This window comes from Rana temporaria, chromosome 3 (genome assembly GCF_905171775.1).
Source record: "Rana temporaria chromosome 3, aRanTem1.1, whole genome shotgun sequence".
Classification (NCBI taxonomy): Eukaryota; Metazoa; Chordata; class Amphibia; order Anura; family Ranidae; genus Rana; species Rana temporaria.
This window is the reverse complement of record NC_053491.1, coordinates 281585892-281611048: the sequence shown is the minus strand read 5'-3', so window position 1 is coordinate 281611048 and position 25157 is coordinate 281585892. Positions and strand designations below refer to the sequence as shown.

At 44.0% G+C, this 25157-nt stretch overlaps 1 protein-coding gene and 1 long non-coding RNA gene across 3 annotated transcripts in view; one reads left to right on the top strand and one right to left on the bottom strand.

Annotated features, from left to right (window-relative positions):
- LOC120932366 overlaps positions 1–2556 on the bottom strand; it is a 113141-nt gene extending 110585 nt beyond the window's left edge. Inside the window, exon 1 of the long non-coding RNA XR_005747964.1 lies at positions 2395–2556. This is a non-coding gene — a long non-coding RNA (uncharacterized LOC120932366). The remainder of the gene's footprint in view (positions 1–2394) is intronic.
- LCP2 (lymphocyte cytosolic protein 2) overlaps positions 1–25157 on the top strand; it is a 300267-nt gene that overhangs the window by 99150 nt on the left and 175960 nt on the right. For both annotated transcript variants that reach the window (XM_040344695.1, XM_040344694.1), the window contains exon 8: positions 16135–16223. In XM_040344695.1, coding sequence (XP_040200629.1) covers positions 16135–16223 — 89 coding nt within the window. The remainder of the gene's footprint in view (positions 1–16134; positions 16224–25157) is intronic.

The window sequence follows — 25157 nt, the reverse complement described above, 5'->3', positions numbered from 1 at the left end:
ATGAAGCGCGTCCCCGCGCCGAACGAACTGCGCATTCGCCGTCCCTAAAATATCCCAGAGTGCATTGCCCCAAATGACGTCGCAAGGACGTCATTGGTTTCGACGTGAACGTAAATGACGTCCAGCCCCATTCACGGACGACTTACGCAAACGCAAATTTACTCATAGACCCAGGGGCAAGTTTACGCCAGGAAAAGCCTAACGTAAACGTCGTAACTTTACTGCGTCGGCCGCGCGTACGTTCGGGAATTCGCGTATCTAGCTAGTTTGCATACTCGACGGGAAAATCGGCGGAAGCGTCACCTAGCCGGCAAAAAAAAATTGCAGTTAAGATCCGACGGCGTAAGAGACTTACGCATGTCGGATCTAATGAATATCTATGCGTAACTGATTCTAAGAGTCAGTCGCATGGATACGACGGCGCTAGACAGAGATACGACGGCGTATCTGGAAATGCGCCGTCGTACCTCTTTTGAGAATTTGGGCCTTACTTTGTTCTTTTATGGCAGAAGTGTCCCTGTTTGAAGGCAGATTGAAGCTGATCTTAGTCACTTAGTACAAAACATATTAACTTACCTTCACCACAGATTCTTTCTGTGCCTGAAGACTGGTACTTGGTGAACACCATGATAATGTAGACACAAAAAAATGCTTGTCAGAGAGATTTAATCATACATATATTAGCTTTCACAGAGTATGAGCACAAAATTATCAGTCATCAATGGGCATGAAGCACCCCCCCCCCAAGACCTCCAGAGGCGTGGTGACAACCCCCAGAGACAGGGGGGCTGACATTTCACCTCAGGGTGCAGGTTACTAGTCATTTCTAAACTGCCATTCAGGGACACCCTCCCTTCCCAAAAATCAGCTTGTGCTGTAACGAATCACAACACAGTGATTGGACACAAGAGGCGGGATTTATGATTTCTCCAATCCCAAGCAGGGGGCAGGATTGTGCTTCTCCAGGCATTCCCGGCCAGGACAAGTACTGTCAGTGAGTAAAGCGGTGATGTGGTGGCCTTTTTTGGGGGCATCATATTGGTCCGGGGGCGTGGCTGTGTCAAGTTTCATTCTGGCACACTGTATTGTCCTGGAATGAAGGTGCCCGGGACAGACCTGCAAAATGCGGGACTGTCCTGGGCAATCCGGGACATGTGGTCACCCTAAGTGGGTAGTGTAGAAAAGGTAGAGAAGATGGGCGCCAGTCACTTTTATGCTTGAACAAAAAGGAGTTTACTACTCAGAACAGCAAACAACTCAGGGAAAGAGGGGAAGGGCACCGGTCACCCTTAGCCAAATAAAGCAGAAGACTAGCAAGACTTCTTTAACAAAAAGTAGAAAAGGTAGACAGCAATACAGAAAAAAGAGCCTTTAACCACTTAAGCCCCGGACCAATATGCTGCTAAATGCCCAAAGGCGTTTTTACAATTCGGCACTGCGTCGCTTTAACAGACAATTGCGCGGTCGTGCGACGTGGCTCCCAAACAAAATTGGCATCCTTTTTTTCCCCACAAATAGAGCTTTCTTTTGGTGGTATTTGATCACCTCTGCGGTTTTTATTTTTTGCGCTATAAACAAAAATAGAGCGACAATTTTGAAAAAAATGCAATATTTTTAACTTCTTGCTATAATAAATATCCCCCAAAAACATATATAATTTTTTTTTTCCTCAGTTTAGGCCGATACGTATTCTTCTACCTATTTTTGGTAAAAAAAAAATCGCAATAAGTGTTTATCGATTGGTTTGCGCAAAATTTATAGCGTTTACAAAATAGGGGATAGTTTTTTTGCATTTTTATAAAAAAACATTTTTTTACTACTATTGGCGGCGATCATCGATTTTTTTCGTGACTGCGACATTATGGCGGATACTTCGGCCAATTTTGACACATTTTTGGGACCATTGTAGGGTTTTCACAACAAAAAATGCTTTTAAATCGCCTGTGGCGCTGTAGGAGTTAGGGTTCACCTAGTGTGTGTTCACAACTGTAGGGGGGTGTGGCTGTAGGACTGACATCATCGATCGAGTCTCCCTATAAAAGGGATCACTCGATCGATACGCCGCCACAGTGAAGCACGGGGAAGCCGTGTTTACACACGGCTCTCCCCGTTCGAGGGGAGCGATCGCGCGGAGCAGCTATAAATGAATAGCAGTGCCGTCGTCCCGGATCGCTCCCCGCGGGAATCCGCCCGCCGCACGCAGCGGGGGGGGGGTCCCGATCGGATCCCCCACCCGCTAGAAGGCAAGGACGTATATATACGCCCTTCTGCCTGTCCATGCCATTTTGCGGACGTAAATAGTCGTGCGGCGGGCGTTAAGTGGTTAAGCTGTAACCAGCAATCTGTACCTTTGTAGCAACAGCTGTCTCCTATAGCAACTGCAAAAGGACTCACAAGAAGGTGCAGGGATTCTCTGGATGATTCCATCTTGATGCTTTCCCAAGCTCTCCATGTATCTCCAGTCCATGCAAGAATAACTTCTGGTACTTCATCTCAGGTCCCAATCATTTCCTCCGTGCCTCCAGGTAGTGAGTGGATTTTCCCTTTCAGAGCATCGAGCACATGGCTAGGCCTCAGGCTTCAGGCCTACCCAGCAGCAGTTGTTCTTTACATTTCCACACCAGACCACAGTCTGGGTGGGAGGACCCTGATCACTTGATCTCCCCAAATATTTATTCTATTACCCAGCATGCTCGGTGGCCAGAGAAAACTCCTAATGATTGGCTGAGAAAAGTATCTATAGTCATAACCTTACTTCACTGTAGCTCATCATACTAATGCCAAAAGTAACAGTGCCACCTATTGACAGAAGGGAGGAACCACAGCTAAACCAGGCTTAGGAGCAAACTCAAATGATCACAAGGGGCTGGATTCAGATACAATTGTGTATCTTTGTGCGGGCATAACGTATCTCCGATATGTTACGCCGCCGTTCAAATGGGGATGTTGGGGGCATGTTTTATTCATATTTCACTTGACCCCTCGTATTCGACATTTTTTTTTAACGGCCCATGCCCCGTTTGTGAAAAAATCCCAGTGCGCATGCTCGAAATTACGCCGCAAAGCCTCATTGGTATCGACGTGAACGTAACTTACGCAAAGCCCCATATACCCCTTATATAGCAGGGGTAACTTTACACCGGAAAAAGCCTAACGCAAACGGCGTAAAAAAAATGCGCCGGGCGGACGTTGGTTTCTGAATCGGCGTAACAACCTAATTTGCATATTCTACGCGGAAGTCTAGGGAAGCGCCCCTAGCGGTCAGCGTAAATATTGCAGCCTAAGATACGACGGCGTAAGACACACCAGTCAGATCTTAGGGAAATCTATGCGTAACTGATTCCATGAATCAGGCGCATGGATACGACCCCTCACACTCAGAGATACGACGGCGTATCAGGAGATACGCCGTCATATCTCCTATCTGAATCCAGCCCATGGACCAGCCCATGGACTATAAATCAGCCAGGTTAACTACAACACAGCAAAGCTAAATTTACTAGTCCTGTTTAAGACATGCTACAGTCATAAGGTCCAAAAACAAAATACTACTAGCATTTATGTGGCAGTTGACAAGTCACTGGGGGGTGGGAGGTTCTTTTGCCAGCCACTGGTGCGTAATTGGAAACATCTGAACCAAGTCTGAATGAAAAGATGTGCAAGACACCAACATAACCTTTGGCTACAGCAGACATCCCAACCTTCAAAAACGAATTTCAGGGAGTTGGCGCTTCACACCCGCAACCCCCCCCCCCCGCGTCAAATTATTTTAGTTGTTTTTTTATTTTTAATTAAAACATTTTTAGAATGCTTTTTTGTATCTTTTTGTTAAAGGGGAGTCAGAGGGGGCGGGGTCACCCGTACATGTCACTGGGTAACCCTGCGTCATTTCCCTGTTGCGTCAGAGGGGAGGGGTCAACCACACATTTGACAGGTGGCCCCGCCCTCAGCTATTTAAGAGCTGTTACGGCGGGTGTAGCGTCATTCGGCAGGCACCTCCCATGGATTTTTTTTCTACGTATCCTCCACTCGAGAATGGAATACATCACTGGAATTTTTTTTTTTAATAAAGGTCTTGTCCAAGCTGTCTACTATGTTTTTTTTTTTTTTTTTTTTTTGACACTTTTTTTGTCAAATGGTAGGGGTACAATGTACCTGTTACCAATTCACATGGGGGGGCGGAATCTGGGGGCCCCCTTTGTTAAAGAGGGCTTCCAGATTCTGATAAGCCCCCCTCCCGCAGACCCCCACAACCACCGGGCAAGGGTTGTGGGGAAGAGGCCCTTGCCCCCCAAAGCATCCTCCCCATGTTGAGGGTATGTGGCCTGGTACAGTTCAGGAGGGGGGGGGGCGCCCTCTCGTCCCCCCTCTTTTCCTGTGGGCTGCCAGGTTGGGTGCTCGAATAAGGGTCTGGTATGGATTTTGAGGTTGACCTCTACGCCATTTAAACAAAAAAATTGGCACAGGTTTCCCCTTAATATCCATACCAGACCTGAAGGGACTGGAATGAAATTTGGGGGGACCCCCACGTAATTTTTTTTAAAATTTTGGTTCTGGGTTTCCCTTAATATTCATACCAGACCCAAAGGGCCTGGTAATGGACTGGGGGGAACCCATGAATTTTTTTTCAATTACTTTTATTCTGTATTGCCAGAATTCGACAATTTATTATAGCCGCGAGTAGTTTTAAATTACCTTTTTTTATTTAGAAATGTCATTTTGTGCAGGGACTGTTCTAAACGCGGGAAAAAATGCGCCACTTTACAGGCACGCGATAGACACCCCCAGGTACGAAATTTAAAGGAATATTTCACTTTTATTGTTTCACTTTAAGAGTTATTAAAATCACTGCTCCCAAAAAAACTGCAGTTTTTAAAACTTTTTTTGTATTGATACATGTCCCCTGGGGCAGGACCCAGGTCCCCAAATACTTTTTATGACAAAAACTTGCATATTAACCTTTAAAATTAGCATTTTAGATTTTTCACATTCATGTCCCATGTTCGCGAGTTCGAACAAATTTTTTGCCTGTTCACATGTTCTGCTGCAAACCCAACCGAGGGCTGTTCGGCTCATTCCTAGTGCCAAGGGGGTAGATCCACAAAGAAATTACGCCGGCGTATTTATTGATACGCCGGTGTAATTTCAAAATTCCCGCGTCGTATCTTTGTTTTGAATCCTCAAAACAAGATACGACGGCATCTCAGCTAGATCCGACAGGCGTACGTCTTCGTACGCCGTCGGATCTTAGATGCAATTTTTCGGTGGCCGCTAGGTGGCGTTTCCGTCGAAATCAGCGTCGAGTATGCAAATTAGCTATTTACGGCGATCCACGAACATACGTCGGCCCGGCGCATTTTTTTCCGTTGTTTGCGTTCGGCTTTTTCCGGCGTTTAGTTAAAGCTGCTATACTGAGGCGTACTCGATGTATGGCCGTCCTTCCTGCGTACAATTTTAAATTTTTTACGTTGTTTGCGTAAGTCGTTCGCGAATAGGAATTTGCATAGAATGACGTCACCGTCGTAAGCATTGGCGGGTTCCGGTTTAATTTCGAGCATGCGCACTGGGATACCCCAGGGACGGGTATGCGCAGTTCCAAAAAAACGTTGTTTACGTCGGGTCACGACGTATTAACATAAAACACGCCCCCATTAGATCCATTTGAATTCCGCGTCCTTACGCCGCGATAGATACACTACGCCGCTGTAACTTATGGCGCGGATTCGTTGTGGATCCCATTTAAAAAAGATAAGTTACGGCGGCGTAGCGTATCTTAGATACGCTGCGCCCGGCGCAGATGTCTGTGGATCTGCCCCAAGCTGTTTTTATGAGTCAAGCCTATAAAACAAAACATAAATATTTGTTTGGTAAATGAACTCTAGATATAGTACTAATTTTTGCCAAGCCATGCATACATAATAAGACAATATTTCATCTTGCTGAGTTTTATCTGGAATATTATACAGAATATTTTAAATGTGCTGATTTATTTTATTTTGTCATGTAATAAGAATTCTGGGCCGGATTCATAAAGAGTTACGCTGGCGTATCAGTAGATACGCCGACGTAACTCGGAATCTAAGCCCGTTGTAAGTTTAAGTGTATGCTCAAACTGAGATACACTTAAACCTAGCTAAGATACGACGGCCTGCGCTGTCTTATCTTAGTGTGCAATTTTTCCGCTGGCCGCTAGGTGGCGCTTCCGTTGATTTCGGCGTAGAATATGTAAATTACTAGATACGCCGATTCACGAACGTACGCTTGCCCGTCGCAGTAAAGATACGCCGTTTCCGTAAGAGATACGCCGCGTAAAGATAAAGCTGCCCTCTAGGTGGCGTAGCCAATGTTAAGTATGGCCGTCGTTCCCGCGTCGAAATTTGAACATTTTACTTTGTTTGCGTAACTCGTCCGTGAATGGGGCTGGACGTAATTTACGTTCACGTCGAAACCAATGACGTCTTTGCGGCGTACTTTGGAGCAATGCACACTGGGAAATTCCACGGACGGCGCATGCGCCGTTCGGGAAAAACGTCAATCACGTCGGGTCACCAATAATTAACATAAAACACACCCCCTCATCCTCATTTGAATTAGGCGCGCTTACGCCGGCCCCATTTACGCTACGCCTCCGTAACTTAGGAGGCAAGTGCTTTGTGAATACAGCACTTGCCTCTCTCTCTTACGGCGGCGTAGCGTAAATACGATATGCTGCACCGCCGTAAAAATGCGTGGATCTACCTGAATCCGGCCCTCTCTGTTTTGTGGTCTTAGTTATTTAAATAGTACTTAATAATTGTGCTTATCCTTTACTATAAAGTTTAGGGGAAAACGATTTTACTTATTTCACTTTGTTCTGTATGGGTACACCCCATAGGGAAAATAACTTTTTTTTTAGTGGCATTCTTTGCTTCTAATGCCGCGTACACACGATCGGTTTGTCTGATGAAAATGGTCAATCGGACCGTTTCCATCAGACAAACCGATCGTGTGTGGGCCCCATAGTTTTTTTTCCCATCGGTGAAAAAACTTAGAACCTGTTTTAAAATTATCTGATGGTTAAAAAAACGATAGAAAAAAACGATCGTCTGTGGGCAAGTCCATCGGTTAAAAATCCACGCATGCTCAGAATCAAGTCAACGCATGCTCAGAAGCATTAAACTTAATTTTTCTCAGCACGTCGTAGTGTTTTACGTCACCGCGTTCTGACACAAACTGATTTTTAACTGATGGTGTGTTGGCAAGACTGATGAAAGTCAGCTTCATCGGATATCTAATGAAAAAATCCATCGGTCCGTTTTCATCGGATGAACCGATCGTGTGTACGTGGCATAAGAGGTTTCTCCATTGTGCAATGGGACCACATTCTAAGATGTATTGTATTCCTGTGTTATAGGAAGCTGAATGATGAATATACTCTGCAATGAGTGTATGGTATTTTATTTAGATATTCCATGTCATTTTTAGAGAATGACAGGAATGTTGTTTTGTTCATAAAGTACCTCACCCTTTATAATGTATCCTTTACAAACCTCTTTTTTCAATACAGTGGAACCTTGGATTACGAGCATAATCCGTTCCAGGAGAATGCTTGTAATCCAAAGCACTTGCATATCAAAGTGGGTTTTCCCATAGAAGTCAATTCAAACTATTTTTTTTTTAAATAGTTCCACAATGACTTCTATGGCATGCAATACCGCATATGGCCAGAGATGAGGGGGGTGCCAGATAGACTCATAAACACCCTCGGAAAGGCTCGCAAACACTCAGGAACCAAGTATTTCCAAGTGTTTCCAAACAGCTCCAAACAGCTCCGAGTGTCACCGGCGCCCCCACACCTCTGGCTAAATTCGGTACTGCAAACCGCAGAGGCTTGAATCCTTTTTTTGTATCCATCTCCTGACTTGTGCCTGTCCACAAAGTTTTCCCGGAGATCTTTTGACTGTGCCTTGCCACCCATAGTTGCTTCAGTTGCACTACCAGGGGCTAAAATGCTCCAGGAAAGCTCTTTTAATACTGAGCTGATCATAATGACCACAGCCAGGCCCCGGATTTACTCCCTTTGCCGCCCCAAGGCCGGGTCCTTCAATGCCGCCCCCCCACACACACACAGGGGCCAAGTGATACAGTGACCTGCTATAGCCGCCGACTGTATCACGGGAGCTAACTAACCCATATGCGAGAGAGCTTGCATTAAAGGGGGTTAGTTCTTGCGAGGAGGAGCGGAGACAGCTGCCGAGGGACCCCAGAAGACCAGGTTTCGGGGCCACTCTGTGCAAAACAAGCTGCACAGTGGAGGTAAGTATGACATGTTTGTTATTTTAAAAAAAAAAATTGCCTTTACAACCCCTTTAATGAGCCTGTTGCATAAATCACTATATTACACTTTATTTATGACATCTATGGCTGCTATGCATATTTATATAATCCATATTTAGCACTATAATATTTAACTGGCTGCTTGCTTCTGCTTGGGCCTGGCACACACGCACAATCACATATGATGATGACGACTTAAAGTCATCATCATGTGCGATTGTGCCAAGCAGAAGCAGCCAATCAAATATAGTGCTTAATATGGATTATATAAATATGCATAGCACTAGCAGCCATAGATATCATAAATAAAGTGTAATAAAGTGATTTGTGCATATATAATCCATATTTAGCACTATAACATTTAACTGGCTGCTTGCTTCTGCTTGGGCCTGGCACAGTGGCACACACACATGCGCAACATGATGATCAAACATGATCATCAATCATACCTGCTAGTGTGTAATCCCTGCTGGCTGCTTCTTCTTTTTCTGGTGGTGACGTCCCAGTCTCAGACCCCCCCGCTCCTGGCCTGGGGGAGATGCCGACCGCTCAAAGAGGGTCTCTTCTCCTTACGTCATGAGTCACGTCACAGAGAACATTAGGCTCTGCCCCTGCCAGTTACTTTTTTTCCCCTCCTTGCCAGAAAGTCATTGCGCGCCTCCGCGCGCGTGCCTGACGCTCACGGCCGCCTCCACACAACCTAGGCTAAGTAGCAAGTGCCGCTGCCTGCCAGGGGCTATGTTAGTGTGGGGGGCGGCCGCGAAAGCCGAGAAGTCGCCGACCCTTCACCCACTGCCCCCCCGAGGGCCTGGCCTCGGTGGCCTTGTGGGAAATCTGGCCCTGACCACAGCTGATCACATTCGAAAGTCAGATGGCTTTGTGTGCCATTGAGAAGGTGATTTGCTACACCTGATTGTTTACAAGTCATTTTTACGAGGGGGGGTGATTTTGTTTTTGAAATTTTCTTTTTTCATACATGTTGGTGTTATATCTTTCCCCTGTATGTTATATGTTGTATACAGCTGGACAAAACAAACCATGTCTTCATTTCAGGCTGCAAAGCAACAACATTTCATTTTTTTTATTGATTTTTTTCCTATATCCACTGCATATTTCATTTAAGAATGTGTTATTTTAGACTCGCACTTGTCTGAGTCATACAAAGCATTACTGTAACATTTTCTGAAACTCACAAGGATTGGTAGCATATACCAAACTAAGTTTCAGATTCTCTTCTAGGAAAAGGGAGAATGTCTGCCATCTGTTTTTTTTCTCCCAGTTTGAAGATAAATGAATCTTGCCAACCAGTGTGCATAACCAGTTTGGTTTCACAGTAAGCTTATAGTCAGCCTGCAGTGCTTAAAAGCATTGCACAATTTCAAATGTTTTCATTATTTTACCTAGGTATTAGTGTAATTGTATTCCCTGTGTTGTTTGCTTGCCTTAACCACTTCAGCCCCGGAAGATTTTACCTCCTTCCTGACCACAGCACTTTTTACAATTTAGCACTTTAACTGAAAATTGCACATTCTTGCGACCATGTACCCAAACTAAATTTGCGTCCTTTTTTACCCACAAAGAGAGCTTTTTTTGGTGGTATTTGATCACCACTGCGGTTTTTATATTTTGCGCTATAAACAAAAAAAGAGCGACCATTTAAAAAAAAAAACAACAATATTTTTTACTTTTTGCCATAATAAATATCCCCAATTTAAAAAAGATAATAATAATTTCTTCAGAAGTTTAAGCTGATATGTATTCTTCTACATATTTTTGGTAAAAAAAATCGCAATAAGCGTATATTGATCGGTTTGCACAAAAAGTTATAGCGTCTACAAACTATAGGAACTCTAACGCATAAGTGTGTTCAAGGAAGTGCCCCCCAATATATATGCGAAAAACTAAAAGCTCACAACCCCAATCGCGTTCTGCGATCCACCAACCAAAATCTACTCCAGATACCCAACGCCAGATACAAGTCCAAAGGAGAATGAAGATTTGCAGTCCAAGGACCTAGACTATGGAATTGTATTGTATTGAAGTCAATGCAAGTCACCCCGAGTCGCCTCCAAAGTCGTACAGGAACCGTTTTCTAAGTCAGAGCGACTTGCGTCGCTCCTATTAGAACGGTTCCATTGAATATAGCGCACCGCAACTTGTCAGGCGGCTGAGTCGCCTGACAGGTCGCCCCTGTGTGAACCGGCTCTAAAGCTATTCTTATATGTTATATCTAGTAAGAGTGCAAATATCTATAATAATAATAATAGGCCCCATTAAACAAACTGCTTGAAGGAGCCCTTATAATTTAAGAAACTTTGAATTAAATATATCAAGTAATAAAAATCTAATTAAAAAAAACCCCACAAACAACATATTTTTTTTTTTAAATAATAGACAAATGAAATATTTAAATAAAAAATAAAGTCTGTCATAGAAATGATTTGAGTGCATAAACTCCACTCAATATCATCTCCAGGACATCAGATATGTTACCATATGCAATCCAACAATTATGGCAAACATCTTAAGGAGATTGAAACAAAAGTATCACCCCTATTAGAAAGCATCAGTCTGTAATATCTTCTTCAGGTGGAGGAAAAGTAAAACAATCTATTTTGTGCGGGCCAGGCGGGACCTGAACCATCCGAGTATTAGCTGGTTTTTAAGGTTGTTGTGCAGATGAAGAATTCTTTCCATGTTTAGGCCCATCTATTGTAGTTGTGGTTGCTGACAGGCGGAGTTCTCTAATGATGACAAGAAGTTCATTTGTCGATTTACATGTGTAGTAAGTTTCCTTATAAGAGAAGTGCAGGGAGAAGGGGAATCTCCATCGATATGGTATTTGAGAACATGCAAGTGCAGTTTCATCACTTTGCGTTTAATTAGCGGGAATTGATATTTGTGTCCTTGAAAAATCAGGGATTCTTTATTTCTTGCTGCTTCCATTAATTGTTCTTTAGTGCAAAAATGGTGCATCTTCAGTATATCTCTAGGTGGGCCCTCTTCTTTACGTGAGGTTAGGGCCCTGTGGATTCTGTCCATTTCTAGACGTTCATTTGGGATAGATGGAGCTAGTTCTTGGAAAAGTGCTGTTATGGTTGACTGTAAGTCTTCAATTTCTTCAGGAATATCACGTATTCATAAATTCGATCGTCTAGACCTATTTTCAAAATCTTCCAGTCGGTTTTGCAGAAAAAAATCTTTAAGGGTTTCCAATTCTTCAGTATGTGTTGATGTAGTAATGTCAATTTCATCCACCCTCTGCTCCAAAATAGATATGCGTCTGCCTACCTCACGAATAAGTAATGGCATAATGGTAAGTAATGGCATCTGAGGTATCAAACTGGGTAAGCAAGTCAGAGTGTTGCAGTTTGTGCTGCTTCTGTGTGCCCAGCTGTGAGGTGAGGGGAGGCTGTGCTGCCGTCATTTTAGCTTTTGTCAGTGATACCTGTGGCTTTTCTGCTTTAAGTTTAGATTTTCATGCGGTATACATGCCCTCAAAATATGCTCCTGTACTTCAGGTATAATGTAGACATTGTGCAGATCATTTTTACCCGGCATGGGTCGTTACATCATGCTGTCCTGTCCCGGTCAGTGCGGAGCTCTAGGTAAACATGTCTTACCTAGACGGCTTTGCGCCCCCCCCCCCCAATTTATGTAATTTATTTTTTTACTAGTAATGGCGGTGATCTGCGATTTTTAGCGGTATTGCAATGGACAGATGGGACACCTTTGACACATTTTTGGGACCATTGACATTTATACAGCGATCAGTGCTATAAATATGCACTGATTACTGTATAAATGCCACTGGCAGCGAAGGGGTTAACACTATAGGGCTATCAAGGGATTAAGTGTGTGTTCCCTCAGCGTGTTCTAACTGTAGGGGGATAGGACTGGCTACGGGATTAGACTTGTCTCCTCTCCCCTGACTGTGCTTGCTCTCGTGCACACGATCACGACTGCCAGCCACACGCATCAGGTTCCCCGCGCTGCCGACTCTTAAACGTAATTAGGGATGAGCCGAATACCCCACGGTTCGGTTCGCAGCAGAACAGGCAAAAAATTTGTTCGAACACCGTTAAAGTCTATGGGACATGAAAAATCAAAATCAAAAGTGCTAATTTTAAAGGTTAATGTGCAAGTTATTGTCATAAAAAGTGTTTGGGGACCCGGCTCATGCCGCAGGGGACATGTATCAATGCAAAAAAAAGTTTTAAAAACTTACGTTTTTTCGGGAGCAGTGATTTTAATAATGCTTAAAGTGAAACAGTAAAAAAGGGAAATATTCCTTTAAATTTCGTACCTGGGGGGTGTCTATAGTATGCCTGTAAAGATGCGCATTTTCCCAGTGTTTAGAACTTTTCCTGCACAAAAATTACATTTCTAAAAGGGAAAAAAAGTAATTTAAAACTACTTGCGGCTATAATGAATTGTCGGGTCCCGGCAATACAGATAAAAGTCATTGAAAAAAACGGCATGGGTCCCCGCCAGTCCATTACCAGGCCCTTTGGGTCTGGTATGAATATTAAGGGAAACCTCAAAGTAAAATTAAAAACAAAATGCATGGGGGTCCCCCCAAATTCCATACCAGGCCCTTCAGATCTGGCACGCAACCTGGCAGGCCGCAGGAAAAGAGCTGTCACGGTGGAAGAGCGTCATACGATGGGTGCCTCCCATGGAGGCAGGATCGAGTCGGCTTCTTTATTTTTTTTCTCCGTATCCTCACTCGAGAATGGATTTACATCGCTGGAATTTTTCTTTTTAATAAAGGACTTGTCCCAAGCTGTCTACTGTGGTTTTTAACATTTTTAAAACTTTTTCTTTGTGAAATGGTAGGGGGTACATTGTACCCTGTTACCAATTCACATGGGGGGGCAGGATCTGGGGGTCCCCTTTGTTAAAGAGGACTTACAGATTCCGATAAGCCCCCTGCCCGCAGGCTCCCACCACCACTGGGCAAGGGTTGTGGGGATGAGACCCTTGTCCCCATGTTGAGGGCATGTGGCCTGGTATGGTTCAGGAGGGGGGGGTGCTCTCGTCCCCCCTCTTTTCCCGTTTTTAATGACTTTTATCTGTATTGCCGGGACCCAACAATTCATTATAGCCCCAAGTAGTTTTAAATGACTTTTTTTTAAATGTCATTTTGTGCAGGAAAAGTTCTAAACACTGGGAAAATGCGCTACTTTACAGGCATACTGTCAGGGAACTCCTGTAAGACGCTTTGCACATAGACGTGCACAAGCGCATAGCCTTTGCCATAGAATGGCTCACAGGCTCGCACATGCGCGCCAGAGCTCGCAATTGCGGGCACGCATGCGCAGAGATACGGGCACGCGCGCACACATACGAGCCTAATTCAGTTTGGCGCCTATTTAAAGGGAGTCTGGGCTCTTATGCCTTGCTGACTGATCTTCAGCTGTGTTCCTGAACCTTGCTCTGATCCTGTGTGTTATCCTAGTATTTGACCCAGCTTGCTCTTGACCTTGGCTCTGTGTCCTGTTCCTGTACTTATGTCCATCCCTGACCCGGCTCTGTTCCTGACTCTGGCTCTGTCTATGATTTGGTACCTCTCTGCCCGCTTGCTGACGAACCTGGCTATCCCTGAGACCTCGCTCCTGTCTACGTTCCTGGTTGCTGTTAACCCTCAGTTACCTGCCTGGCTGTTACCTGTTCCTGCTAAGCTCATTACAGTCTGTTCCAGGCCGCTGAACCCTGCCAAGCTGTTCCCTAGGGACCCCCGGCTCCAGGCACTCGTGTCCCTCTTGTCCTTCGGCTTCCTCTGTTTCACCTTCAGCAGAGCCAGGACAGGAGATATAAGAGAGGCCGACCTCATCAAATCAGTCTCCCATCCGATCCCTAAAACACATACTATAGACACCCCACAGGTACGAAATTTAAAGGAATATTTCACTTTTATTGTTTCACTTTAAGCATTATTAAAATCACTGCTCCCGAAAAAACTGCAGTTTTTAAAACTTTTTTTTGCATTGATATCCCCTGGGGCAGGACCCAGGTCCCCAAACACTTTTTATGACAATAACTTGCATATTAACCTTTAAAATGAGCACTTTTGATTTCTCCCATAGACTTTTAAAGGGTGTTCCGTGGCTTTTTGAATTTGCTGCGAACACCCCAAATTGTTCGCTATTCAGCAAACACTCAATGTTTGAGTTGAACTTATGTTCGACTCAAACATCGAGCTTATCCCTAAAGTTAACCCTGTACCCTTACCGGGTTTCGTGCAGGGGTAACATTCTGCCGCCGTAAAAAGACGTTAAGCGGCCGGGAACCGATTAACTAATATTCACTTTTTACAGATTTTACTCCCTTCATGACGGGGCAATTTTTTGATATTCAGCATTGTGCTAATTTAAATGGCGATTGCGTGGTCATGCAACACTGTACCCAATTTTTATAATTTTTTTCTTAACAAATAGAGCTTTCTTTTGGTGGTATGGGATCACCCTGTTGGGTTTTTTGTGATATAAATGGAAAAAGACAGAAAAAATAAATAAATATATGTATATTTTTTACTTTCTGCTATAAAACTTATCCAATAAAAACATTTTATAAATCAAATTTCTTCATAATTTTGACCAAAATGTATTCTGCTACAAAAACAAAATCGCAATAAGTTTATATTGCTAGGTTTTCATGAAAGTTATAGTGCCTACAAAACTATGGTGTATATATATTGTAATTTTTTATTTTTTATACTGTTGATGCCGACGATCAACAACTTATAATGGGACTGCGATATTGCAGCAGACAATCTGACACTAACTGACGCTGGGGGAAACCCACCAACTTCCACTGACATCACTGGTGCCTCTAATACACTGATCAGTACTTAAAATATACATTGCCACTGTACTAATGACACTGGCTGAAAAGGGGGTTAACATCTAGAGCGATCAAGGGGTTAAATATGTGCCTAACTATATGTAATGTGTGTAAAGTGTGCTGCTTTTTACTAATGATCTATGAGGCCTCGTACACACGACCGAACATGTCTGCTGAAACTGGTCCGCAGACCAGTTTCAGCGGACATGTTCGGTCATCTGTACGTCCGACCGGACAATATCCGGCGGATCGCACAGGTTTCCAGCGGAAAAATGTTTCTTAGCATGTCTGTACGACTTACCGGACATGTCCGCTCAGCTGAAAGCCCTCGCATGCGTCGAAGTGATTTGACGCATGCGTGGAAGCATTGACCTTCCAGGGTCGCGCACGTCGCCGCGGCGACGGCGCGGCCACGTCACCGCGCTGTCTGTCCGCGCGGATTTCGGTTTGATGGTGTGTACAACCATCAGACCGAAATCTCCGAGCGGACATGTCCGATGAAAACGGTCCGGCGACCGTTTTCATCGGACTGTCCCCTCGTGTGTACGAGGCCTTAGAAACTGACAGATCGATCTCTGTGATTAATTTCAACACAGAAAATTACTTGCCCTTACTCAAGATGGCCGCAGATAGAAATTCTAGGGTGTATTTCAAAGTGATTTCTCAATAAAATAAAACATGTAGACATGGATGGATGGGTGAGTTTGCTTTGATTATTAAAAATAAATTTAATAGCATTTTCGGCTTGTGGTGCTTGGATAGAGTTTAGTTTCGCTTTAAGCATTTGGCTAACTTTCTTTCTTATTTTAGATAGGTGAACTGGGTATGTAAACTGAAAGAAATGTGTACAAGATTTTGTATGCATAAAAGATTTGCAGAAATATTGTATGCGATGTTTTTAGATATACAGCTGAATAAAGCTGAATATAGTTTGCCCTCTTTTTTCTAATATATACATTTGTAATATTTCAGGCCGGTCAATTTCAGGAAATCCTTCAAAAAATCCGCCAGACCCTCCTTTACGACCAGAATCTTCCACACATCACACAAGAGGAAATACTGTAAGTTGGTCATATCTTTTTTTGTAAATATAAAACTACCTATATGTTAAGTCTTTTTTTTCCATAGATTTTTTTTTTGCATAACTAATGTAGGCATAATATTAAGTCTTATAAATATAGAACATCGTATTGTAGAATATAGAAAGCCATATGTAGAATATATATAGAATTATATTAATATCATACATTAACAGCTTAAGACCCGGACCATTATGCAAGGACCAGGCCCCTTTTTGCGATTCGGCACTGCGTTGCTTCAACTGACAATTGCGCAGTCGTGCAACGTGGCTCCCAAACAAAATTGGCATCCTTTTTTCCCCACAAATAGAGCTTTCTTTTGGTGGTATTTGATCACCTCTGCGGTTTTTATTTTTTGCGCTATAAACAAAAATAGAGCGGCAATTTTAATAAAAATGCAATATTTTTTACTTTTTTCTATAATAAATATCCCCCAAAAATATATAAAAAAACATTTTTTTCCTCAGTTTAGGCCGAAATGTATTCTTCTACATATTTTTGGTAAAAAAATCGCAATAAGCAATTATTGATTGGTTTGCGCAAAAGTTATAGCGTTTACAAAATAGGGGATAGTTTTATGGCATTTTTATTAATAATTTTTTTTACTAGTAATGCCGGTGATCAGCGTTTTTTTTCGTGAGTGCGACATTATGGTGGACACATCAGACACTTTTGACACTTTTTTGGGACCAGTGTCATTTTCACAGCGAAAAGTGCTATAAAAATGCACTGATTACTGATTACAAAAAAGTGTCAAAAGTGTCCGATGTGTCCGCCACTCATGTCGCACTCATGAAAAAAAACGCTGATCACCGGCATTACTAGTAAATAAAATTATTAATAAAAATGCCATAAAACTATCCCCTATTTTGTAAACGCTATAACTTTTGCGCAAACCAATCAATAATTGCTTATTGCGATTTTTTTACCAAAAATATGTAGAAGAATACATATCGGCCTAAACTGAGGAAAAAAACGTTTTTTTATATATTTTTGGGGGATATTTATTATAGAAAAAAGTTAAAAATATTGCATTTTTATTAAAATTGTCGCTCTATTTTTGTTTATAGCGCAAAAAATAAAAACCGCACTTATTACTGTGAAAATGACAATGGCAGTGAAGGGGTTAACCACTAGGGGCGCTAAAGTGTGTCCTATTGTGTGTTTCTTACTGTAGGGGGGTGTGGCTGGACATGTGATGTCACTGATCGTCGTTCCCTATGACAGGGAACAGATGATCAGTGACAAGCCACAGTTTACACTCACCTATCCCCGTTCTTAAGCTCCTGTGACCCGATCACGGGACACCGGTGGCGATCGGGTCTGGTCACGGAGCTTCGGACCAGGTCGTAAGCGCGCCGCTGGCTGCGCGTTCGCGACCCACGGCTGGGTTCTTAAAGGGGACGTACATGTACGCCCTTGTGCCCAGCCGTGTCATTCTGTCGACGTTTATCGTCATGCAGCGGTCCTTAAGTGGTTAATAAACTGAATAATCAATATGATCATATGCATCTTTTCATCAATTATCCTTTTTGAATATTTTGTCATATTTAGAAAACATATTTATTATCCGAATGTTCCTACGTATTTACCTGCTCAAAGAACATTGAATGAAATTTGCCATTCTTGAAAAGGAAATCCAGATCATATTATTTATTTTCCATATTTAAAACACAGGCATTGATATCTTCTAGTTCTCCACATGCTTAATATTCACCAAGGTTCATGTCTACTTAATGCTGCTGTTTCTTGGAGTCAGGACGGAAACAAATGCTCTGCTTTCCTCCCATTCTTGGTTACCTTTATCTACTCCCAGCTGCTGAACTGGAGGATCCCATCATGAGGATTGCTGCGCGCGTGCTGGAAAGGTTTTTTTTTAAAAAAAAAAGGGATAGAGAGGGAGAGGCGTGCTACGTTATGGGGGGCATGGCTTAGCGTGACGCACACAATATATACGGCGCACGCGCGAGACGGATGCCTTTAAAACACTCACTGTAGTGAGTCTGACTGAAGGAGATACACAGCAGCATATCTGGGCACGTTAGCAGTATATGGGTATTGAATACAGGCATTATCAAGGCACATCTACTTGGTATCAGCCTGGGCACTGATAGCAGCATATAAGACAGTGCTTGACTAAAGCTAAGCAGCAGATGCATTTTATGTTAGTACCTCTGCTTTGTGCTTAGGACTATGTATTCCCGAAGAAGGACTGTAAAAACAGTAAGAAGGAGCACAAGGGCGCCGCGGTCAGGGTCTGAGGATCCTAGTCTAGCCTCCACAGTATCATCCTCCCCTGAAAGACCTGAAGTGGCTGACCAAGCTGAGGCATTGTCTGCGTCAGGCATTGTAGCTACTTCCAACACTCCAGCCTCTGCATACGTCACTAAGGACGATTTGGCTGCAGCATTAGCTGGCTTGGAGTGGAAGTTAGCTGGTATGTTTGCGTCCTCCTCCCAGGCTGGAAGGAAGCGCGATAGGTCCTCCTCTCCTGCCCCAGGTCCCTCAGGGGAGCAGGAATGGATAGAGGATGTTTAGTCACTCTTGGGGGACCAGGTAGAGAGGGAAGAAGGCTCCTCCTTTGGGGGTTAAGCCTCAGAAGAACACTCCTCAGTCTTGCAATCTCAAATATTGCTAGTTCAAGCCCTTACGGAGTCAGTCCATTTGGGATACAAGTTTTCGCAAACAGAGGCGGCCAAAGTCCCCTTTTCAGCTTTGGGTTCTTTAAAGCCCCCTCAGGGTTCTCTTTCTTTTATGCACCCATTTCTGGAGCTACTTATATATGCAGACTGGGATCACCCAGATAGGCTTTTTATTCCTCCTAAGAGATTTTCGCTTCTCTATCCCATGGAGGAAAAATTCACTAAGGCCCCGTACACACGACCAAACATGTATGCTGAAACTGGTCCGCGGGCCAGTTTCAGCATACATGTTCGGTCGTGTGTAGGCGCGAGCGGGCCGAATTCCAGCAAACATTTGCCCGCCGGGCCTTTTCCCAGCGGGCAAATATTCCTGGACGTGTTTTAAAACTGTCCGCTGGAATCCTGCCCGCTAGGACATGTACGGTCGTCAGTACAGACCTACCGTACATGTCCGAGCGCCCGCCGTCCCTCGCATGCGTCGAATGACTTCGACGCATGCGTGAAAGCCTTTAAATGGCAGGCCCGCCCACGTCGCCGCGTCATCGCCGCGTCATCGTCGCGGCGACGACGCGGACACGCCCCACGTAGTGTTTACGCGCGGACTTCTGTACGATGGTTAGTACAACCATCGCCGTCCCTGAGATCTGAATCGGTTCTTAAAGGTCCGCTCTTTTCGCATGGAATCAATCCGGGCAGTAGTATCCACCCTGCGGGGAGGAGAATTTCTAGCGTCAATAGACATCAAGGATGCATATCTACACGTGCCTATTTTCTCCTCTTACCAGAGGTTCCTGCGGATCGCAGTAGAATAGGGCCACTTTCAGTTTGTGGCCCTGCTTATGGCAAGATTAGGGGCCAGGGGCATAGCGTATGGCATATCTAGATGACCTGTTGCTGATAGATCATTCCATAGAACGGTTAAACCAGAATGTCGCCAGTACGGTCGAGTATCTGGAACACCTAGGTTGGATTCTCAACCTAGAGAAAACAGCCTTACAACCAGTAAGGAGGTTGGAGTATGTGGGTCTGGTTATAGCCTAAAAAAGAGTGTCCTTACCTCAGGCTCAGACAAAGAACCCCCCCCCCCCCCAATGAGGTAAACAGATATTCCCTGGATCAACTTTACCTATACATATTAGTATCCAGTTATATTATGTACATTTAGGAAACCATCTAGGCATTTTTTTTAAAACTATCTAGTGAGCTGGTCAGAATCAGCTCATGTGGGAGTCTATTCCACATTTTCACAGCTATTAGGCCCCTTCCACACTGGAAGGCTCTTTTGGAGTCCACCTGCTCAGTGGGGAATCTGTCCACTGACACAGCTCACTCTCCTAAATGGACAGTCGGATGTAAATGGACCACCTTCTCCTTTACACCTGACTGCCAGCCGATCCGATCTAGCAGACGGATGGGAAACAGATCGCCTGCTGTCTGTTTTTAGACAGTAAACAATCGGGTCTGCCGTTTTTCAGGCATACCCGAAGGGTCCGCTAGTGTAAAATAGGCCTTTACAGTAAAAAAAACTTTCTGTATTTGGAGATTGAATCTCTTTCTCAAGACATAAAGAGTGCCCCTTGTCCTCTGTGATGAGCTTAAAGTGAATAACTCCACGGTAATACACTATATGAACAACTTATGTATTTATACTCTTCTCAAGAGAGACAAAGTTCAGTTCAATTAATCTTCCCGCATAGCTGAGCTTCTCCATGCCATGCCTCTTATCAGTTTGGTTGCCCTTCTCTGCACTCTCCAGTTCCCCAATGTCCATTTTGTGAAAACCCATAGGCCACTCATTCTGTCAAAAAATACAGGTATATGCGCAAGAAGCTAATAATCCTGTCCTCTGCTAATTAGCAGCATTTGGTATCATAACAGGACATAGTCTCTAAGGCCCAGATTCACAAAGCACTTACGCCCACGTATAACAAGTTACGCCGACGTAAGTGCAAATGTGCGCCAGCGTATCTGTGCGCCAGACCCACAAACTAATATGCGCCTAAAAACAGGCTACACCCCGCCAACGTATCTTGCTTACGCCAGCGTAGAGTGGGCGCATATTTAGGCTGGGAGCATGGTGCCGCTCCCATTGATTAGGCATTCAAACATGCAAATGAGGGAAATACGGCGATTCACGAACTTGCGTGTGCCCGGCGCATGCTACGTGAGATGCGCGTAAGTTGTACATCCGGCCTAAAGTTATTCCCCATAAAGGAGGTGCAACCCAGCAACAGACATACTCAGGTCTGCACCAGGGAACACAAGCCGGCGTATTTTGCGTTGGACGTGTGTCTGGCTGGGCGTACGTTAAGTTCGCGGCGTACGCAGTGATCCGGAGTAGCTTAGGCAGTTTTGCATGGGCTCACGCCCACTTCCACCTACGCCGGCGTACGCCTTCGAAACCCACGCCACGCTGGCGCAGCGTTGGGAGCACTGACTTCCTTGTCTTTTGTCTTTTAGAAGGATGAGATCTCCAACCTCAAGATTAGGCTTAGATGTTTGCCATTTGTTATGACCTTGAAGGTGATGAAGATACTACTTCCTCCAGCGATGCCAAAACACATTGGTTAGATGCTGCACCTGTTTCCATTGACGCCTGTAGATATCCTTGGGTTCAATATCACTTGAAGATATTAAAGCAGTCCCAATCTTTTGAGTAAGAAGCAAAGCTGGGAGTAAGGATCACTGGAGCATCAGAATCTGAAGATACATGCACTAAAGGTATTGCGTTCACTATGACAGACACTTCAGCGAGAAAGGTAGACAAAGTATCATGGGTGAGTGGTAAAGACTTGTGAGTAGGGTTGTCCCGATACCGATACTAGTATCGGTATCGGGACCGATACAGAGCATTTGTGCGAGTACTTGTACTCGCACAAATGCTCCCGATGCCTGACCCGATACCTGGTCGTCGGCGGCGGTGAGCAGACTCTGGGCGGAGAGGGCGGGCGACATCAACAGGTGGATCGGTCCACCTCAGTGGGCGGAGTGGCCAAACTGATTCAGTGGGCGGGGAGGGCGGGCGGAACGTCAATAGGTTGATCGGTCCTGCTCTGTGGGCGGAGTGGACAAACTGATTCAGTGGGCGGGCGGATCGTCAATAGGCTGCTCGGTTCTGCTCTGTGGGCGGAGTGGGCAAACTAATTTATTAGGCGGATCGGGTTTAGTGGACGGGCGTCATCAGTGGGCAGAGTGGTTGCCGTTATCTTGGCACACCCTAAGAAAACAAAGAACTTATAATCAAGTTATAGTTTTTAGTTAGATGGCTGGCTTTGACTTTGGCAAATGAAAAGAAGGACACTAGTCTTGACACTTGGCAAATAAAAAAAAGCCCCAAATGAACAATTCTCAGTTTCAAACAGCAAATAAATCCTGTAATGAGTTAGATTCATCAGAATAAATCATCTGTTTAGCACAGATTACAGCACACTGCTATGCTGTGGTTTAGAGTTAATTTTATAATTCAATGCATAGCAGCAAATGGTTAACCATTTAGCTACAGAGCTATCACTTTTGTATGACAAAACATACAGTATGACACAAACACTGTGGATTCCTCTAGGTTTTGTCCTGCTGACATCAAGCTAGAGCAGCCCTTGAATATCTCAGGTCGCTTTCCCACCAAGCTAGCATCACAAAGAGGTCAGAAACAGTTTGTCTTACACTGGAAACAAATGAGAACTGACTCCTCATATCGGAAAGGGATTAGCTGGATCCTAAATCTGGTTACATTCAGTTTGTGTCAGGGGCTGTGGGTGGTATTTTAATGCCCTAGTTGTTTGGTGTTTAGCCTTTCCTAGATGGGAATAAGTGAACCTCAGTTTGTCAGTGCAGAATGAATACATTTTTACATTAATTGACAAGTCAGTCAAACTGTCACATGGCATTAAAAAAAAGTATCGGTATTCGGCATCGGCGAGTACATGAAAAAAAGTATCGGTACTTGTACTCGGTCCTAAAAAAGTGGTATCGGGACAACCCTACTTGTGAGTCTGCAACATGGAGTCAAGAATTCTTCGTGCTACTTAAATCATTCGTTCCCAGGATCCTCCCATGTGTGAAGAATGTGGAGGATTAAACAACCAAGTACATCCATTGTTGGCCAGGAAATTGTCCAATTGTAGCTCTTTACATGCTCCAACAAAGTTGGTACCACAGTCAGATGGGTTGAGTTCAGTGGGAACGTGACTTGGTAGAGAGAATCTCTTAATACTTTCAACACTGTTGCTGATGTACACATACAATTGTTTTATTTGGTTGTATATGTAACCAAGTACTACCTTACTGTCTGTGTATAGTACGTGAAAGAATCAATTCTAGTGTCCATTTTTCACTTCGTATGACTTTGGCAATTTCTACTGCTAGCATGGATGCACAAAGTTCAAGTCTTGGTATGGTATGAGCAGGTTTGGGAGTGAGTTTTGCCTTGCCTAGGACAAAAATACAGTGTGATTCTCCATTCATTTCAGAGGTCTTCAAATAGGCTACTGCAGCAATAGCCTCAACTGATGCATAAGAGAAAATATGAACCTCTCTCCGGTTAGCAGTTGAAGTGGAACCTGGAACATAGCAACAGGAGATCTGAAGTTTTTCTAGTGACTTCAAAGAATGTCTCCACCTTTCCCACTTGTGTTAAATCTCACTAGGCAAAGGAGTATCCTAGTCTATGTTCTCAGTAGATAACTGTCTTAGCAAAATCTTACCTTGAATGGTAACTGGAGCAAGGAAACCCAGTGGGTCATAGATGCTATTCACCACCGACAGGGCTCCTCTCTTAGTAAAGGGTTTGTCACAAGTTGACACTTGGAAGGTGAATGTGTCTTGTTTGATGTTCCACAACAAACCCAGACTTCGCTGTACAGGAGGCACATCTGTACCTAAATCAAGGTTTTTCAGACTAGTGGCATAGTGTGAAAGGCATTCATAAGTTCCTGGCTGTTGGATATAATCTTGTGCAGTCTAAGGTTTGCTAGAGACAGCATATCTTTTGTTCTGGAGAGAAGATGACTTGCTTCTTTAGCGGTCCGAAAAGACTTGAGTGCGTCGTCGACTTAGAAGTTTCTTTCAACAAATTGACGAGCATCAGATCCATATTCTTTTTCTCCAGTCTGAGCTGTTCTCCTTAGCCCATAAGTTGCCACTGCTGGGGAAGGACTGTTACCGAAGACATGTACCTTCATTCAATAATCTATAACTTCCTTGTTGATGTCATTAACTTTGTGCCATAGAAACCTGAGGTAGTTTCTGTTGTCTTCTCTGACGATGAAGCAGTGAAACATCTGTTGAATGTTGGCCATTACTGCTACAGGCTCTTGTCTGAAGCAAATCAAGACTCCTATTAGACTGTTGTTCAAGTTGGGCCCCGTAAGGAAACACCTTCATGCTGAGCTCTGGAATCAAAGACAACTCTGATTTGGTCTGGTTTGCATGGGCGATACACGCCAAAGGATGGAAGGTAACAGCATTCTTCTCCCTCCTTTAGTGGGGGTGCAGGCTCTGCATGATCTGTCAAATATATTTTGCATAAAGTCTACAAAGTACTTTTGCATCTCTGGTTTCCTGCTAAGGTTTCGCTTTAAGGAGGAGAATCTACTGAAGGCCTGCTGCAAGTTGTTGGGCAATCTCTCTCTTGGGAGATGAAAAGGTAGTGGTGCTACCCAATTATTGAGGTCGTCTTGGAAGAACTCATTGTCCATTACCTTGATGAATTCTTTGTTTTCCATTGAAGGAGCCAGCATGTCATCTTCACTGGTTGCATTAAACACTGTAGAGCCAAAGTCGTCATTGTGGCAGGAGAAAGGGCTTGTGTTACCTGAGATACCATGTTGCCATTCGTGGCTGGTTATCTTCTCTTTAACCCAGTAGTAATGTGAGCATGACTCAAAGTAGGTGTTTCGGCCATTTAGCAGAACGTTTGTCTTGAATGACAAAATGTCGGTAGGTTTCTTCATTTTGCCAATACAGATATTGCCTATGATGATCCAACCTAGATCCATGCGCTGGGCAAATGGGGCATCTGGGGGTCCACTGGCTTGTCTGTGTACCTTGTGAACTCTTAGAATGTCTCTTCCTAACAGAAGAAGGATCTGAGCATCTTTGTCAAGCGGCGGTATCTCATTTGCTATTACCTTCAGGTGAGGGTGATGGAAAGCAGCAGCTGGAGTAGGGATTTCTTCCCTGTTAGCAGGTATCTGATTGCACTCAACGAGTGTAGGAAGGGATAATTGCAAGTTACCTTTGAGAGAAGATACCATGAGTCCATGAGCCCTTCTTC